Source organism: Salmo trutta, unplaced genomic scaffold, assembly GCF_901001165.1.
Source record: "Salmo trutta unplaced genomic scaffold, fSalTru1.1, whole genome shotgun sequence".
Lineage (NCBI taxonomy): Eukaryota > Metazoa > Chordata > Actinopteri > Salmoniformes > Salmonidae > Salmo > Salmo trutta.
Window position 1 is genome coordinate 2,667 of NW_021822620.1, and position 18,602 is coordinate 21,268.

The following is an 18,602-nucleotide window of genomic DNA, read 5'->3' on the forward strand; positions in this document are numbered from 1 at the left end:
CTAGACCCACCACTCTACCTCTCCCTCCCTCTAGACCACCACTCTACCTCTCCCTCCCTCTAGACCCACCACTCTACCTCTCCCTCCCTCTAGACCCACCACTCTACCTCTCCCTCCCTCTAGACTCACCACTCTACCTCTCCCTCCCTCTAGACCCACCACTCTACCTCTCCCTCCCTCTAGACCCACCACTCTACCTCTCCCTCCCTCTAGACTCACCACTCTACCTCTCCCTCCCTCTAGACTCACCCCTCCATCTCTCTCTCCCTCCCTCCACCTCTACCTCTCTCCATTCATCCCCCTTCACCCCTCCCTCCCTCCCCTCACCTGTTCCTCCCTCCACCTCAGCTCTGAAAATGATGAGCAATACGGCCCCTGCACTAATGCACTCGTTCAGGATGGAGGTCATTCTTTCTTCAGGGGGGGTCGTGTGTGTCCGTGCCTGGCTGCACAATGTCTGTGCTGCTGGATGTGTGTCCCTGTGTGTTGTGTGTGTGTGTGTGTGTGTGTGTGTGGTTGTGTGTGTGGTGTGTGTGTGTGTGTGTGTGTGTGTGTGTGTGTGATCTTACCCTCTACTTTACACTGGAAGCCGTCCCCGTTCTCCTCGGCAGTTTGCTTCTGGTTCTTCCCCTGGTCCCCTGGGAACTCTCACTGTTGTTATACACCCACTGTATACTGTCCTGCTGTATGGGGAACACCACAAACACCAGTTACATTACACAGGGTGGACCTGCCTTTTCATGTTCAATGTACAGCTTATAAACCAGCCAGATGGTGTAGAGGTCCTGCTGTGTGGTTAGGACCAGTTAAAGAGGGGTTAACATTGCATGTGAAAATAGCTGCAACAGCTCTGGTCTATGATGTCACGGTTGGCCTGTCAGAGCAAACTGAGGCTTCACAAACACACTGCAGCACAAACACAACCCCATGCCAATCTCATCAAACCACTGTTCCGTGCCACGGGCGGACAAAAGGGGGCGTGTGTCCCCTCCACAACCCAACCCACGGCCAGCTCCCTGCCAGGACCACATGCTGTGATCGCCCACTGTGCTGTGGTCTGCTAGGGTACACCTATAGACACACAGACCCCCCCCTTTAGGGGTTTCCCTGAGCCCTGGTCTGATGTGAACCAGAATCTCAGTAGTGTTGAACCATGTAGCTCTTCATTAAACCACCAATTCCAAGGCTGGCTCATCTCTCCCCTCTGTTCTTCTCTCCATCTCTGTTCTTCTCTCCATCTCTCCCCTCTGTTCTTCTCCTCACCCTCTGTTCTTCTCCTCCATCTCTGTTCTTCTCCTCCATCTCCCCCCTCTGTTTCTTCTCCTCCATCTCTCCCTCTGTTCTTCTCCTCACCCTCTGTTCTTCTCCTCCATCTCGTTCTTCTCCTCCATCTCCCCCTCTGTTCTTCTCCTCACCCTCTGTTCTTCTCCATCTCTGTTTCTCCTCCATCTCTCCCCTCTGTTCTTCTCCTCACCCTCTGTTCTTCTCCATCTCTGTTCTTCTCCTCCATCTCCCCCTCTGTTCTTCTCCTCCCTTCTGTTCTTCTCCTCCTCTCCCCCCTCTGTTCTTCTCCTCCCCTCTGTTCTTTCCTCCATCTCTTCCCTCTGTTCTTCTCCTCCCCTCTGTTCTTCTCCTCCATCTCTGTTCTTCTCTCCATCTCCCCCCTCTGTTCTTCTCCTCCATCTCCCCCTCTGTTCTTCTCCTCCATCTCTCCCCTCTGTTCTTCTCCTCCATCTCTCCCCTCTGTTCTTCTCCTCCATCTCCCCCCTCTGTTCTTCTCCTCCATCTCCCCCTCTGTTCTTCTCCTCCATCTCCCCCCTCTGTTCTTCTCCTCCATCTCTCTCTAAACATTCTCCTACAGAGGAGACTAGTGTAGGCTGGCTACTTCCCAACACTCTCCAAGCTCTTTCTCCCCCAGCCCCCAGCCTCTCTCCCCCCCTCCCCGGCCTCCCTTTCCCTCTCTGTGTGTGGGGAGAGAGACGGGAGAGCTGGGTCATTAAGCAGGAATAATACTAGTATTGGCTCTGTAGAACAGAGCAGGGCTGACCCCTGGCTCACTGCTCACTGAGGGGCTGATGCTGTTGTAGGAGAGACTGGGTGGAGAGTGGGGGGGGGGAAAGACTGGGTGGGGGGGAGAGACTGGGCGGGGGGGGGGGGGGAAGAGACTGGGTGGAGGGTGGGGGGGAAGAGACTGGGTGGGGGGTGGTGGGGAGAGAGACTGGGTGGGGGGGTGGGGAGAAGAGATGGGTGGGGGTGGGGGGAAGACACTGGGTGGGGGGTGGGGGGAAGAGACTGGGTGGGGGGGTGGGGGGAAGAGACTGGGTGGGGGTGGGGGAAGAGACTGGGTGGGGGGAAGAGACTTGGTGGAGGGGGTGGGGGTTAGAGACTGGGTGGGGGGTGGGGGGGAAGAGACCTGGGTGGGGGTTAGAGACCTGGGTGGGGGGTGGGGGGGAAGAGACTGGGTGTGGGGGTGGGGGAAAGAGACTGGGTGGGGGGAAGAGAGGGAGAGACTTGGTGGAGGGGTGGGGGGAAGCAACTGGGTGGGGGGTGGGGGGAAGAGACTGGGTGGGGGGGGGGGGGGAAGAGACTGGGGGGGGGGGTGGGGGGAACGAGACTGGGTGGGGGGGAAGAGACTCTGGTGGAGGGTGGGGAGTAGAGACTGGGTGGGGGGTGGGGTGAAGAGACTGGGTGTGGGTCGAGATGGGGTGGGGGGGGTGGGTGGGGGGAACGAGGAAGAGACTGGGTGGGGGGTGGGGGGGGGGGGGAAGAGACTGGGTGGGGGGGGTAGGAGAAGAAGAGACTGGTGTGTGTGGGGTGGGGGGTATGAGACTGGTGGGGGGTGGGGGGAAGAGACTGGGTGGGGGGTAGAGACTGGTGGGGGGTGGGGGGGGAAGAGACTGGGTGGGGGGTAGGGAGAAGAGACTGGGTGGGGGGTGGGGGGGAAGAGACTGGGTGGGGGGTAGAGACTGGGTGGAGGGTGGGGGGGGAAGAGACTGGGTGGGGGGTAGGGAGAAGAGACTGGGTGGGGGGTGGGGAGAAGAGACTGGGTGCGTGGGGAGGGAAGAGACCGGGTGGGGGGTGGGGGGAAGACACTGGGTGGGGGGGGGGGACTGGAGTTGGAGTTCTAGTACTCCTCTCCTCTCCTCTCCTTCCTGTATTACCTGTGTGGGTCTTCTGTATTTCCTACAGGCAGTAACGTGTGCGATGACGCTGGCGTGGCTCTCCTTACTGACGTTGATGTTGTTCACCTTGATGATACACTGGCCAGGGTGGAGCCCTGCGATGGCTGCCACCGTACCTACACAAAGGAGAGAAGAGAAGGGTCAAGGTTAAAGTACCCACACATAGATGAGGTCGTCACAAGTTACCACAACCATAAAGTCATAAATCCATCTTATTTCTACAATTTCTCTTCTTAAAATCAGATTTTAAACCTGGACTTCCAGTCATTGCGCTAACGCTAGTTAGCAATTGTGCTAGTTAGCAACTCCCTTTAAACTACACATAGAGACATAAAATGGTATCCACAAGTTAATGACTCCAGGTATGTATCCCAAAGTATCCCTTTAACCCTAACCACATTGCTAACCTTATGCCTAATCCGAATTTAAGACCAAAAAGCTAATTTGTGTTTTCATGACTTTTTCCGATATAGCCAATTTTGACTTTGTAGCTGTTCTAACTTGTGACAACCAAGGAGAGGGGAGGAAAGAACAAGACCACTTCCTAGATGATGGAAGGGCCAGAGAGGGGTGGGTTTACAGAGATAGGTGGGATGGACTGAGAATAGCTGAGGGGTGGGTTTACAGAGATAGGTGGGACGGACTGAGAGTAGCTGAGGGGTGGGTTTACAGAGATAGGTGGGATGGACTGAGAGTAGCTGAGGGGTGGGTTTACAGAGATAGGTGGGACGGACTGAGCGTAGCTGAGGGGTGGGTTTACAGAGATAGGTGGGACGGACTGAGAGTAGTTGAGGGGTGGGTTTACAGAGATAGGTGGGATGGACTGAGAGTAGCTGAGGGGTGGGTTTACAGAGATAGGTGGGACGGACTGAGAGTAGCTGAGGGGTGGGTTTACAGAGATAGGTGGGACGGACTGAGCGTAGCTGAGGGGTGGGTTTACAGAGATAGGTGGGATGGACTGAGAGTAGCTGAGGGGTGGGTTTACAGAGATAGGTGGGACGGACTGAGAGTAGCTGAGGGGTGGGTTTACAGAGATAGGTGGGATGGACTGAGAGTAGCTGAGGGGTGGGTTTACAGAGATAGGTGGGATGGACTGAGAGTAGCTGAGGGGTGGGTTTACAGAGATAGGTGGGACGGACTGAGAGTAGCTGAGGGGTGGGTTTACAGAGATAGGTGGGACGGACTGAGAGTAGCTGAGGGGTGGGTTTACAGAGATAGGTGGGATGGACTGAGAGTAGCTGAGGGGTGGGTTTACAGAGATAGGTGGGATGGACTGAGAGTAGCTGAGGGGTGGGTTTACAGAGATAGGTGGGATGGAGAGACAGACAGACACAGACAGACAGACAGACAGACAGACAGACAGACAGACAGACAGACAGACAGACAGACAGACAGACAGACAGACAGACAGACAGACAGACAGAGACACAGAGAGACAGAGGAGAGAGACACAGAGACACAGAGAGACACAGAGAGACAGAGGAGAGAGAGCGTGACATAGATGTGTGTGTGTGAGAAATGGCCTCCAGAAACAGGGCATTAAAACAACAGACAGACTGGGTCCCACTACTAGCACATGTTGATGAGATGGTCTGCAGCGCAAACAGTCCATCAGTGGCACCAAACACTACAGATGACATTAACCTACTTACAGACCTGGTCTGTCAAACCCAGGTGGCACCAAACACTACAGATGACATTAATCCTGCTTACAGACCTGGTCTGTCAAACCCAGGTGGCACCAAACACTACAGATGACATTAACCCTGCTTACAGACCTGGTCTGTCAAACCCAGGTGGCACCAAACACTGCAGATGACATTAACCCTGCTTACAGACCTGGTCTGTCAAACCCAGGTGGCACCAAACATTGCAGATGACATTAATCCTGCTTACAGACCTGGTCTGTCAAACCCAGGTGGCACCAAACACTACAGATGACATTAATCCTGCTTACAGACCTGGTCTGTCAAACCCAGGTGGCACCAAACACTACAGATGACATTAACCCTGCTTACAGACCTGGTCTGTCAAACCCAGGTGGCACCAAACACTGCAGATGACATTAATCCTGCTTACAGACCTGGTCTGTCAAACCCAGGTGGCACCAAACACTACAGATGACATTAATCCTGCTTACAGACCTGGTCTGTCAAACCCAGGTGGCACCAAACACTGCAGATGACATTAACCCTGCTTACAGACCTGGTCTGTCAAACCCAGGTGGCACCAAACACTGCAGATGACATTAATCCTGCTTACAGACCTGGTCTGTCAAACCCAGGTGGCACCAAACACTACAGATGACATTAATCCTGCTTACAGACCTGGTCTGTCAAACCCAGGTGGCACCAAACACTACAGATGACATTAACCCTGCTTACAGACCTGGTCTGTCAAACCCAGGTGGCACTACACCCAGTCAGACAGACAAACAGCAGAACCCAGAGAGCATGGTTTACCCAGTCTCCCCAGTACACACCATTATTAGGATCAAAAGCTACTTTTAGTTTCTAGAAAAGTTGTTTTGCCAGATCTAACAGAAAGGGAAAAGAGAGAGAGAGAAAGAGAGAGAGAAAGAGAGCGAGAGACTGTATATATACACACAATATGATATTTGAAATGTCTTTATTCTTTTGGAACTTCTGTGAGTGTAATGTTTACTGTTCATTTTTATTGTTTATTTCACTTTTGTTTATTATCTACTTCACTTGCTTTGGCAATGTTATATGCTTTGGCAATATGTTTCCCATGCCAATAAAGCTCCTTGAATTGAAATTGAATTGAGAGAGACAGAAGCGGAAGATTGTTTATCTGAGGTAGAGTGTGGACCCCTCCCCTCGATTTCGGTCTCTATTTCTGTCGTCTCAGAGATGTGATTCCGACTTCAAGGTTTACAGCTATCAGGGAGGAAGTGCGTGGCAGACAAAATATTCCCTGTTTGTTTTTATCTCTCAAACACACACAACATACCACCGAGTCTTAATATCTCTCTACTGGAATTGGGTTTCTGAAGACAGGAGTGAAGAAGTGATTCGTCTGTACTTTTGCTGTAAACTTTACTGACTCCTGAAGACGCCAAGTCCTCTAAAGCGATATAGACTCCAGCCGAAAGAGAATGATCAGTGGCGTAAAGTACTTAAGTAAAAATACTTTAAAGTACTACTCAAGTAGTTTGTTGGGGGGTATCTTTACTTTACTATTTTTACTTTACTACACTCCTAAAGAAAAGTGTGTACTTTTTACTCCATACATTTTCCCTGACACCTAAAAGTACACGTTACATTTTGACAGGAAATTGGTCCAATTAATGCATTTATCAAGAGAACATCCCTGGTCATCTCTACTGCCTCTGATCTGGCGGACTCGCTAAACACAAATGCTTTGTTTGTAAATTATGTCTGAGTGTTGCAGTGTGCCCCTGGCTATCTGTCAATAAAATAAAAAATTAAATTGTGCTTAATATGGCTTGCTTAATAGAAATAATTTGAAATGATTTACAGTATACTATTACTTTTCATACTTAAGTACATTTTAGCAATTCCTTTTACTTTTGATACTTAAGTATTTTTAAAACCAAATGCTTTTAGACTTCTAGTCAAGTCGTAATTTACTGGGTGACTTTCACTTTTCATTTTCTCGGTAGCTTTACTTTTACTCAAGTATGACAGTTGAGCACTAGCCCCACCACTGAGAATTCGACATTACCAAGGCAGCTATATACCCCGCCAGAGGAAACGGTACGCTGAGATACCTCCGCAGTCTAAAGCAGACAGCTACAAAAGAGTTTCTACCTGCCACATATAGATGAAGATAACTCGCAAAGGTTGTGTGCGTTCGTGCCTGCCTGCGTGGCAGTGCTCTGTGTCCAGGCCTCGTCAATAGCAGTAGAGATGATGAAGACCTGTCCTATTGTGAGTCCCAAACGAGGAGAGGGGATGAGCTGCTCTTACTCTGTGTGTGTGTGTGTGTGTGTGTGTGTGTGTGTGTGTGTGCGTGTGTGCGTGTGTAGAGAAGCCGGTATAGTACATCCTACAGAGCATCATACCACGGATCTCTTCGTGATGATAACTCTCACACAGCTCAGACTGTTTGTTAGAGAGACGGTCTCGCTCTCAGGTACGAGTGCAATTTCTTTCAGAATGCATTGTTTTGAAAGATAATGGTCCGACCGAAACTGGCCCGGCGGGCGGTGAATGCTCTGGCTGCTTTCACACCCATTCCAGCCCTCATTTCTCTAAGGTTTCAACAGACTTCAACAGGCTGGGCCAGTGACAATTACAACACAAAACATGTCCAACAACTGTCAGGAAAAGGAGAAGGGGGCTATGCCCTGAGAAAATACTACTACACACACACACACACACACACACACACACACATACACACACACACACACACACCGCAGGGAGAGTGGCTATGCCCTGAAAAAATAACTCCACAATAACACAGCATGTTTTCAAAGAGCCTTCAGACGAGCTGCTTCAGATTGGACAATAGTTTTGCTTCAGGAAGAAAACAAGCATCGATTCCCCTGAGAACGACGAGACAGGACAGGATTGTTTTTCGATTGGCCTCCTATCTCCCGCCGGCGCTGATAGCACCGCTTTTAAGAGGAGGGGGGGGGGGAGAGCTGGGGAGGACCTGATGAGTTCCCAAACACACAAAGGAAAACCACAGAAAGTGTTGAATAGGCCTCTGGTTCAGATATCAGAAACGTTCAAGAGCAACACATATTGTATTTGACTTGTATTGTATGTAAATTGACCCGACGACCTTGAGGAGTAGAGGGAACCGCAACGACTTTGCGACTAACACACACACACACACACACACACACACACACACGCAGCGAGTCAGGCAGGCCAGGGCTGAACCCTGCAGCCAGCTGCCTCCCAGCTGTGCCACGCTCAGCAGAGGAAACAGGGTGAGAGAAGCCCTTTTCTGGTGTCACAGATGGGCAGCGAGGGGCTACAGTGTGTGTCTTACCTCTGCCAACAGCGTGCACCACAGAAGGACCAAAGCCCCTGATCTGGAACCCCAGTCCATCTGCTGAGTCTGGGATCTTCACTGTCCTGAGGAAGGAGGAAACATGGCTTTAGGTGTGTTACACGCGCACGCGCACACACACACACACACACACACACACACACACACACACACACACACACTTACTCTCTAGGCTTGGTGCTAACCAGCACTCTGAGAGGTCCCTTGCTGGTGAAGCAGTGTTTGAGGAAAGCCTCCATCTCAGGGAACGGCCTCAGGAACACCAGGTCTCCATTTATAGAAAACACCTTCCTCCCTACCTCTAGACCTGCCATCTGCACAGAGAGAAGAAAAACAAGGCTTATTACACGACAGCTACGACGGGGGGGGGGGGGGGATCAAGCGTTAAGGGAATCAAGCGTGCCAGCCAGGCCCCCGTCCACTGACCTCGGCCTACCGCCTTCAAGGCTGCTGGAAATGAGGGCTGAGACTGGGATCGATCTCTTGAGTTTCCCCTGAAACCAAGTCCCAGCCTTGTCCTCTAGACGATCAAAGCCGCTGAACACAAAAGGAGACCTCAAATATGTGCTGACGTGTTGACGTGGTCTATTTCAGCGCCAGACCGCAGCGTCAACTACCGCAGAGCCAGTTCAAACTCAGAGCAAACCGTCACATCCAGAGGTTTCTACCCTTCAGAATTATGATCAGAGGGGTGTGTGTGTGTGTGTGTGTGTGTGTGTGTTTCAGACAAACGATCAAACGCCTTACTCAGACTGCTGAGGCCCACAGACTAACCAGACCTGAACAGCATTACGTTTCCAATTTACCAGCGTGGAAACAGACATTCAAAAGTTACACTTCGTGTTATGTTGCCTGCTCAGCGTGGCCAGATCAGAGAGACCCTAGTCTCCTGCCTGCTCAGCGTGGCCAGATCAGAGAGATCCTAGTCTCCTGCCTGCTCAGCGTGGCCAGATCAGAGAGACCCTAGTCTCCTGCCTGCTCAGCGTGGCCAGATCAGAGAGACCCTAGTCTCCTGCCTGCTCAGCGTGGCCAGATCAGAGAGACCCTAGTCTCCTGCCTGCTCAGCGTGGCCAGATCAGAGAGACCCTAGTCTCCTGCCTGCTCAGCGTGGCCAGATCAGAGAGACCCTAGTCTCCTGCCTGCTCAGCGTGGCCAGATCAGAGAGACCCTAGTCTCCTGCCTGCTCAGCGTGGCCAGATCAGAGAGACCCTAGTCTCCTGCCTGCTCAGCGTGGCCAGATCAGAGAGATCCTAGTCTCCTGCCTGCTCAGCGTGGCCAGATCAGAGAGACCCTAGTCTCCTGCCTGCTCAGCGTGGCCAGATCAGAGAGATCCTAGTCTCCTGCCTGCTCAGCGTGGCCAGATCAGAGAGACCCTAGTCTCCTGCCTGCTCAGCGTGGCCAGATCAGAGAGACCCTAGTCTCCTGCCTACTCAGCGTGGCCAGATCAGAGAGACCCTAGTCTCCTGCCTGCTCAGCGTGGCCAGATCACAGAGACCCTAGTCTCCTGCCTGCTCAGCGTGGCCAGATCAGAGAGACCCTAGTCTCCTGCCTGCTCAGCGTGGCCAGATCAGAGAGATCCTAGTCTCCTGCCTGCTCAGCGTGGCCAGATCAGAGAGACCCTAGGGGCTGAACTGGAGAAAGCAACACAGAAGGAGAACTTGTTGACAACGAGCTTGAGTCACATTGTGTGTGTGTGTGTGTGTGTGTGTGTGTGTGTGTGTGTGTGTGTGTGTGTGTGTAAGTCACTCTGGATAAGAGCGTCTGCTAAATGACTAAAATGGCAATGTAGAAATATGTGTGTGTATCAGAGGTAGAGGTTAACCATCAGGGCACATAAACCACAGGGGGAGTGGGAGTGTTGACAACAGTCACGTGGGCGGAGAGAGAGATAGGGATTAGCTTTGCATGCGAGGTGGGAGTGTGTGTGTGTGTGTGTATGTGTGTGTGTGTGTGTGTGACCCTCACCTCTGCATGCGAGCCCTTCTCCACTGACTTGATGATGGGTACTCTGTTTCTGTCCTCAAGGCTGAAACCATAACCTCCTTCACTGGGTCTTATCTGAAACAACACATTCCCTGTGAGTGGCTAAAACACACACACACACACGCACACACGCACACGCACACACCACACACACACACCACACACACACACACACACACACACACCTCACATGATGGGGCACACAAATTAGCCAAGTGTGGCAGTCTTAGAAAACACGTAGACAGAACACACACACACACACACAAGCAGGATTATGCACGCACACATACACACAGTCTTACAGAACACACACACGTGCACGCACGCACACTTCCACACACTTCCACTACCACACACACAGATACTGTGACCCACAGATAGTGACTCAGGTATTTAATCAGCCCTCCAGAAGGACTTGCTTACTGGGGTGTTAAATCCCATTTTGCAGCAAATGTGGTCCGTAACCTTCTGTTTTCCGCTGAGTCGAGATTATTTGTTATGTACTCTTTTTATGGTTTGCTCATAGATTTTCTCTGTGTGTGTGTGTGTGTGTGTGTGTATATATGAGAGAGAGAGGCATAGTGTCTCTCCATTGACCAAAAACATGACATTAGTTAGGAGAGAAGGAGAGTCCATTCAGAATCAGAAATTGTCTTGGCATAGAGAAGAGTCCAATACGTCCTGTTAATGAACTGTACAGCATGGCTGAATGAGGACCATATCCAAATCATTACTGGAGAACCAGAAGTGTGAGAGTTTTCAGCTGCGGGTAATAAGATTGTGTGTGTGTGTGTGTGCGCAGGCGCGCACATAAAAGGGTCCGCGCGCGCCCGTGTGTACGCATGGATCAAGAGGCATCGCTCACCAACAGTGACTTGGCGATGACATTCTCAGCTATCTTCAGGTCGTGTTTCATGGCTTGCTTGTGTTTGGTGTTTGATCCCTCCATCTCCTCATCCGCAAAGAAACGGAACAACAGAGGCTCGTCTTTGAACTCGCTCTTTTCCAACACTGGAGAAAAGAAGAGAAAGAACTATAGAATGAGACGGTTAGACACAATTACTCCCTGCCTGTCCCCAGAAATACAGCGAGCTTACCAAGGCTTCCCTCTCCGCCTCCTAAATGGCAACCTAATCCCTATGTCGGGCCCATAGGCCTCTGGTCAGAAGTAGTGCACTGTGTAGGGAACGGGATGCAATTTAAGATGCACCCCCCCCCATGTATGAAATGAACCTTGCGGTTGAATTACTTCTACCTATCTCTTCTGTGCTGATTGAAGAGATTTGGTGTCAAGTTGTCTCTCTGTCACAAACCCATTGTCTACTTTGATCCCCTTTAGGTGATTCTGAACACTGGGTCCAAATGGCACCCTACCCCCCTATATTGTGCACTACTATTGACAGGGTACCATTGGTTATGAATATTTCGATTGGGGATCAAAGATAAATGTGTCAACGAGGCTGGGAGAAAGATTCTGACGTTTCTGTTACACACACAGACGCGCTCGCGCGCTCACGCACACGCAAAGAAAACCGCTGTTGATTCTGTTCCTCTCACTTTGTAAAAGTAGTTCTACTTATTCACTTACAATGAGACACTGCAAAAACAAGGCTTCCATTACTCAGTGTTTCCTATTAGCGTGTGTGTGTGTGTTTTAGCGTGGCTGTGGCGAGAATGTTTGTTGGTCTGGGTGTGAACGACTGGTCGTCATAGTTACCGGTTCTTTATGGCAGCCAGGCTGCTTTTTCGAGAGCAGGGTTCCCTTGTGCCAAATGCACACACACACACACACACACACACACACACACACACACACACACACACACATACATACATACATACATACATACACACACACACACACACACACACAAATACACACATACATACACATAAATACACACACACACACATAAATACACACAGACACACACATACATACACACACACACACATAAATTAAAACTTGTTTTTCAACCACTCCACAAATGTCTTGTTAACAAACTATAGTTTTGGCAAGTCGGTTAGGACATCTACTTTGTGCATGACAAGTCCTTTTTCCAACAATTGTTTACCGACAGATTATTTAACTTATAATTCACTGTATCACAATTCCAGTAGGTCAGAAGTTTACATTCACTAAGTTGACTGTGCCTTTAAACAGCTTGGAAAATTCCAGAAAATGATCTCATGGCTTTAGAAGCTTCTGTTAGGCTAATTGACATAATTTGAGGTGTACCTGTGGATGAATTTCAAGGCCTACCTTGAACCTCAGTTACTCTTTGCTTGACATCATGGGAAAGAAGACCTCAGAAAAATAATTGTAGACCTCCACAAGTCTGGTTCATCCTTGGGAGCAATTTCCAAACGCCTGAAGGTACCACGTTCATCTGTACAAACAATACTATGCAAGTATAAACACCATGGGACCCCGCGGCCATCATACCACTCAGGAAGGAGACGCATTCTGTCTCCCAGAGATGAACGTACTTTAGTGCGAAAAGTGCAAATCAATCCCAGAACAACAGCTAAGGATCTTGTGAAGGTGCTGGAGGAAACAGGTACAAAAGTATCTATATCTACAGTAAAACGAGTTCTATATCGACATAACCTGAAAGGCCGCTCAGCAAGGAAGAAGCCACTGCTCCAAAACCGCCGTTTGCAACTGCACATGGGGACAAAGATCGTACTTTTTGGAGAAATGTCCTCTGGTCTGATGAAACAAAAATAGAACTGTTTGGCCATAATGACCATCGTTATGTTTGGAGGAAAAAGGGGGAGGCTTGCAAGCCGAAGAACACCATCCCAACCGTGAAGCACGGGGGTGGCAGCATCATGTTGTGGGGGTGCTTTGCTGCAGGAGGGACTGGTGCACTTCACAAAATAGATGTCATCATGAGGAGGAAAATTATGTGGATATATTGAAGCAACATCTCAAGACATCAGTCAGGAAGCTAAAGCTTGGTCGCAAATGGGTCTTCCAAATGGACAGTGACCCCAAGCATACTTCCAAAGTTGTGGCAAAATGCCTTAAGGACAACAAATTCAAGGTATTGGGTTGTCCATCACAAAGCCCTGACCTCAATCCCATAGAAAATTTGTGGGCAGAACTGAAAAAATGTGTGCGAGCAAGGAGACCTACAAACCTGACTCAGTTACTCCAGTTCTGTCAGGAGGAATGGGCCAAAATTCACCAAACTTATTGTGGGAAGCTTGTGGAAGGCTACCCAAAACGTTTGACCCAAGTTAAACAATTTAAAGGCAATGCTACCAAATACTAATTGAGTGTATGTAAACTTCTGACCCACTTGGAATGTGATGAAAGAAATAAAAGCTGAAATAAATAATTCTCTCTACTATTATTATTTAACATTCTTAAAATAAGGTGGTGATCCTAACTGACCTAAGACAGGGAATTTTTACTAGGATTAAATGTCAGGAATTGTGAAAAACTGAGTTTAAATGTATTTGGCTAAGGTGTATGTAAACTTCCGACTTCAACTGTACACACACACACACACACACACATCTTTTTTCTTCTTCATTACCCTCATGATGCAACTAACTGCTTCAAACTACAATTCAGTTTAGCTTCATATTGAGCCAAATTACCAGCCAGTGTATGTAACAGTCATAACAACTAAAACCATCAAACTTTACTTTCTTTAATTTCTCCTCCCTCCCTCCCTCCCTCCCTCCCTCCCTCCCTCCGTCTCTGTGTAATTTCACCATTCGTGCCGATAAGTTATTTGGCCTGTTAAGTGACCATTATAATGATTGACATTATATCTGATCCCGCCAGAGACAGAGGGAAATGTTGAGGAAACTGTTTCTTTCTTTCTGTCTCTCGGGGGGTATTCAGTATTTCAAGGTCGAGGGTCTGGGTTTAGAACTTGTGTTGCCATGGAGTCCAGTTGACCCAAGTCCTTTCTGAGCTCCATCTTACTCTGCAAGCTGGCTCCCTCACTCTCTAATTTAAGAGTGTGTGTGTGTGTGTGTGTGTGTGTGTGCATTGTGGTGTTACATAGATGACATTTATGTAGATGAAGTGAAGAAATCTGTCTGTCTGTCTGTCTGTCTGTCTGTCTGTCTGTCTGTCTGTCGTACCGTGGTGCATGAAGCCATTGTCACACAGCTCCTTCCCCAAGATCAACGACTCCTCCCTCGTCCTGCAGTCCCCCTAGAAAGAGAGAGAGCGAGAGAATGGGGGGGGGGGGATAGTGAGTGGAGAGAGGGGGGGGGGGAAATAGCATGTTTAGAGAACGGTCAAAGTGTCACACTCACACCGTCCCTTTGTTCTTCTGTCCAACAGGCCTGCAGACCAGGCCAAACCACAACACACTCATTCCCCCCCCCCCCCCCCCCCCCCCCCACACACACACACACACACACACACAGGATAGTTCCAGTCCTGAGTTGGTTCCATTGTAAAGCATTTCATTTACCGTCAGTCAGTATCCTGTATGAGACTATCAATCTGTGAAGCTCAAAGCTCCATGTCAGGACCAATAGAGATCAGTCATGTAGTTACAATGATGCTCCCTCGCCGTCTGGCTTCCCCTAGTTCCTCTGTGGAACGGCAACCCGCGCACACACACACACACACACACACACTAGAAGACTCCGAGGTTTGTTTTGCGGCTTGTTGCCTCAGTCTGCGACCTCCGACCGGCCTGTTGACAAAACACACACTTCCCTGTTCCCTTTCTTCCTCTGTTTCTGTCTTCCTTCCTCTCTTTCCTCTTTCAATGTTTTCCAGAGGGGGGGAGAAATGTGTTTCAAATATACATACATGTACATGCCAATAGAGACCATTCAGAATAACATGTGAAGGAGGGTTGGGGTCAGGGAGAGAAAGGAGGAAAGGTGTAGGGGTTAGGGGTCAGGGAGAGAAAGGAGGAAAGGTGTAGGGGTTAGGGGTTAGGGGTTAGGGGTCAGGGAGAGAAAGGAGGTGAGATGTAGGTTTTACCTGTGCTATGAGCCAGTCTATCAACTTGTTGGCCATCACCACCGACTTGTACGTTCTCAAGTGGTAGTCCTTGTCCCTGGGTGGACAGAACAAAACAGAGATCCAGTTAGAACACGACGCAGGCTAGACACAGAACAGTTCTAATCAGACTTAGGACAGACTGAAGAACAGTTATAACAGTCCACATCAGCGAATCCCCTTCAACTTGACATTTGAACAGTGAAAGTAAAAAGGCCCCAGAACAAACGATCGTATGTCCCTGAGTTCTGTCAACTCGGAGCATCAAATGTAGACGTCTTACTGCCCCAACTGGATACGGCTGTGGGAGACCCCAGAACATTTCTGTTATCCATTCATTCAGTATTGGTCAAGTGCTTCATACTATCCATCAAAAGTAATGTCTGTCAGCAGAGACGGTAACAGGCTGTGGGTCTACGGGAGAGCCTTGGGGCGCCGTGGCTGAGTCCCAAATGGCGCCCTATTCCCCACATAGTGCACCACCGTTGTCTGCATAGGGAGCAGGGTGAAATCTGGGACCGTGTGTTATTAACTGTGTCACCACTATGACTGACTCGGTCAGCTGACCCTTCCTCTGCCTGCCAGACCGGGGAATGTCGCTGTCACACACACACACACACACTGTACGCACGTGTACACACACACACACACACACACACACACTGTACGCACGTGTACACACACACACACACACACACACACACACACACACACACACACACACACACACAGACCAGGAAATGTGACTGAACCACATCGGTGGGTGATTTTCCCATGAACACGGGGATCTCCCTACGGACACACAGGGGCTGGAAAGTCCAGGACCACCACATAGCTGTGTTAGACACCGGGTCTGGACACTGATGAGGGCGGGGCCGGTGTGATGTATGGGATTTGTTAGTCAGGCACGTTGCTCTGCTGTGCCAGGCCCAGACCTCCAGGAAAAGAGCCAGGGAGGCAGGAGGCTGGCTGTTTTCCCCCTCAGAATTAGCGAGCGGGCCTGGGGGTACGGACGGACGGACGGGGGGGGGTTAAGAGCAGGCTGTCAGAGTGAAAAACGAGGGGTGAAGACTGGGCCAGCGGGAAGCCATATGCCTGGCATAAGGAGGCAGAGCTGAACTGAAACGTGGTTAAGGTCAGAGAGGAGTTTCAGCTTGCCTTTCGTCCTCTGGATTACATTCCCTCTACCTGGGAGGTAGCCTGGTAGCCTCTTAGGGTGAAGACACGATTCTCCATCCTATTCCAGAAGTGTGCACTTGCAAACTCCCTGTCATGGATTTAAAATGGCTGCAGTGAGTTTCCAGCACTGTTAAACGTGAGAAAGGGTTCAGATGGAAAAGGCAGCGTGTCCATATCGAACACGTAACCGATTCTAATTGTTATGGACACCGCAAAGGGCTACTCTGAGTCGATGTTCACGTCACAAGAAGTAATTCCCCTCAACCACACCCACTAATTGGGGGAAACAAACATTCTTTCCCATTGACCCTCGCTGTAAAAGAGCCAACTTTTGTTTTTGTTTTTTTTGTTACACAGAAATAACAAAACACGCTGAAAAGCTGCTGTGAGTCAGTGGGGTAAAGAAAACCCCCTGAATGAGTAGGTGTTCTAACACTTTACACCGGTAGTGTATGAATATAGTTACAAAAAATATATATATATATGGGGGATTGGAAATGACGCAGACAATTACGTTGATGGAAGCTACAATCTATCTGCAATATTAAAGCTGATCTAGCCCCTAAAATATATAATCATCATCCTCATCCTCATCATCATCATCATCGTCAGGCCCAGTCCAGCAAGGCGAGACTGGCAGGCATACTGGCACGCTTTTCATGATTTTACAAGCCATAGGAATTGAGCGGTTCATACCACATCATTGTGTGTGCTGTCATTAGATCCGGTAGAAGTGTAGGGCTCCGTCCCAAAATGGCCCAAGTCAAAAGTAGTGCATTAGGTTTGCCATTTGGAGCACAGACTATGACCGCGGGGGCTGCATGTATCCCTACAGGAGAGACGTGTAACACTAAAACGGCCCGAGGGACCCCGTCGTGGGGGCGGATTCACTGCTTTCTTGTGGGGAAAGCGGGGGCGTCACACACACACACACACACACACTCGCTTCGTCAGCCAGGAAATTCCACCTAATTAGGTAGGGGCTGAACGCACCAATTAGAGGCCTGGCATTCCAAGGGCCAGAGACCCATTGTGAAAGATACACACACGGCAGAGGCACTCATCACACTCAGAGCCAGGAATGCATTGTGAGGGATACTCTCTCTCTCTCTCTGTGTCTCTCTCTCTCTCTGTGTCTCTCTCTCTCTCTCTCTCTCTCTCTCTCTCACACACACACGATCTTTCTCTCTCCCTCTCCTTCTGTCTCTCCCTCACAAATTGACAGGGTCATCCACCACTCTAGCTAGCTTAAGTTAATGTACAGTACGCTATTCTGTGTACAATTTATTCAATGGCAGACACACAGCTGAGCCTACCAGCAGGACTTTCTGTAGACTTCAACTCTACTCTACACCTCTACCCCCCACCATGGTCTCCTCCTCTCTCCTCCTCTCCTCCCCACTACGGTCTCCTCCTCTCTCCTCCTCTCCTCCCCACCATGGTCTCCTCCTCTCTCCTCCTCTCCTCCCCACTACGGTCTCCTCCTCTCTCCTCCTCTCCTCCCACTACGGTCTCCTCCTCTCCTCCCACTACGGTCTCCTCCTCTCCTCCCCACTACGGTCTCCTCCTCCTCCCCACTACGGTCTCCTCCTCTCTCCTCCTCTCCTCCCCACTACGGTCTCCTCCTCTCCTCCCCACTACGGTCTCCTCCTCTCTCCTCCCCACTACGGTCTCCTCCTCTCTCCTCCCCACTACGGTCTCCTCCTCTACCCCCTCTCCTTATCTACCTCCTCCCTCCTCTACCCCCTCTCCTCCTCTACCCCTCTCCTCCTCTACCCCCTCTCCTCTCCTCCTCTACCCCCTCTCCTCCTCTACCCCCCTCTCCTCCTCTACCCCCTCTCCTTATCTACCTCCTCTCCTCCTCTACCCCCTCTCCTCCTCTACCCCCTCTCCTCCTCTACCCCCTCTCCTCATCTACCCCCTCTCCTCCGCCTCCTCTCCTCCTCTACCTCCTCTACCCCCTCTCCTCCTCCGCCTCCTCTCCTCCTCTACCTCCTCTACCCCCTCTCCTCCTCTACCCCCTCTCCTCATCTACCCCCTCTCCTCATCTACCCCCTCTCCTCCGCCTCCTCTCCTCCTCTACCTCCTCTCCTCCTCTACCCCCTCTCCTCCTCCACCCCCTCTCCTTATCTACCTCCTCTCCTCCTCTACCCCCTCTCCTCCTCTACCCCTCTCCTCCTCTACCCCCTCTCCTCCTCTACCCCCTCTCCTCCTCCTACCCCCTCTCCTCATCTACCCCCTCTCCTCATCTACCCCCTCTC

General features: G+C 50.3%; 1 protein-coding gene across 1 annotated transcript; it reads right to left on the bottom strand.

Moving 5' to 3' along the window:
- Positions 1 to 581: 581 nt before the first annotated feature.
- On the bottom strand, positions 582 to 15,220 carry LOC115183007 (phosphatidylinositol 3,4,5-trisphosphate-dependent Rac exchanger 2 protein-like; the record flags this gene model as incomplete). The annotated part of the gene is made up of 8 exons (XM_029744373.1): positions 582 to 683; positions 3,162 to 3,298; positions 8,172 to 8,257; positions 8,358 to 8,506; positions 10,158 to 10,250; positions 11,041 to 11,186; positions 14,283 to 14,355; positions 15,145 to 15,220. Coding segments are annotated over 8 exons (862 nt in total), but the record flags the coding sequence as incomplete, so codon positions are not given.
- Between the last annotated feature and the right edge of the window lie 3,382 nt (positions 15,221 to 18,602).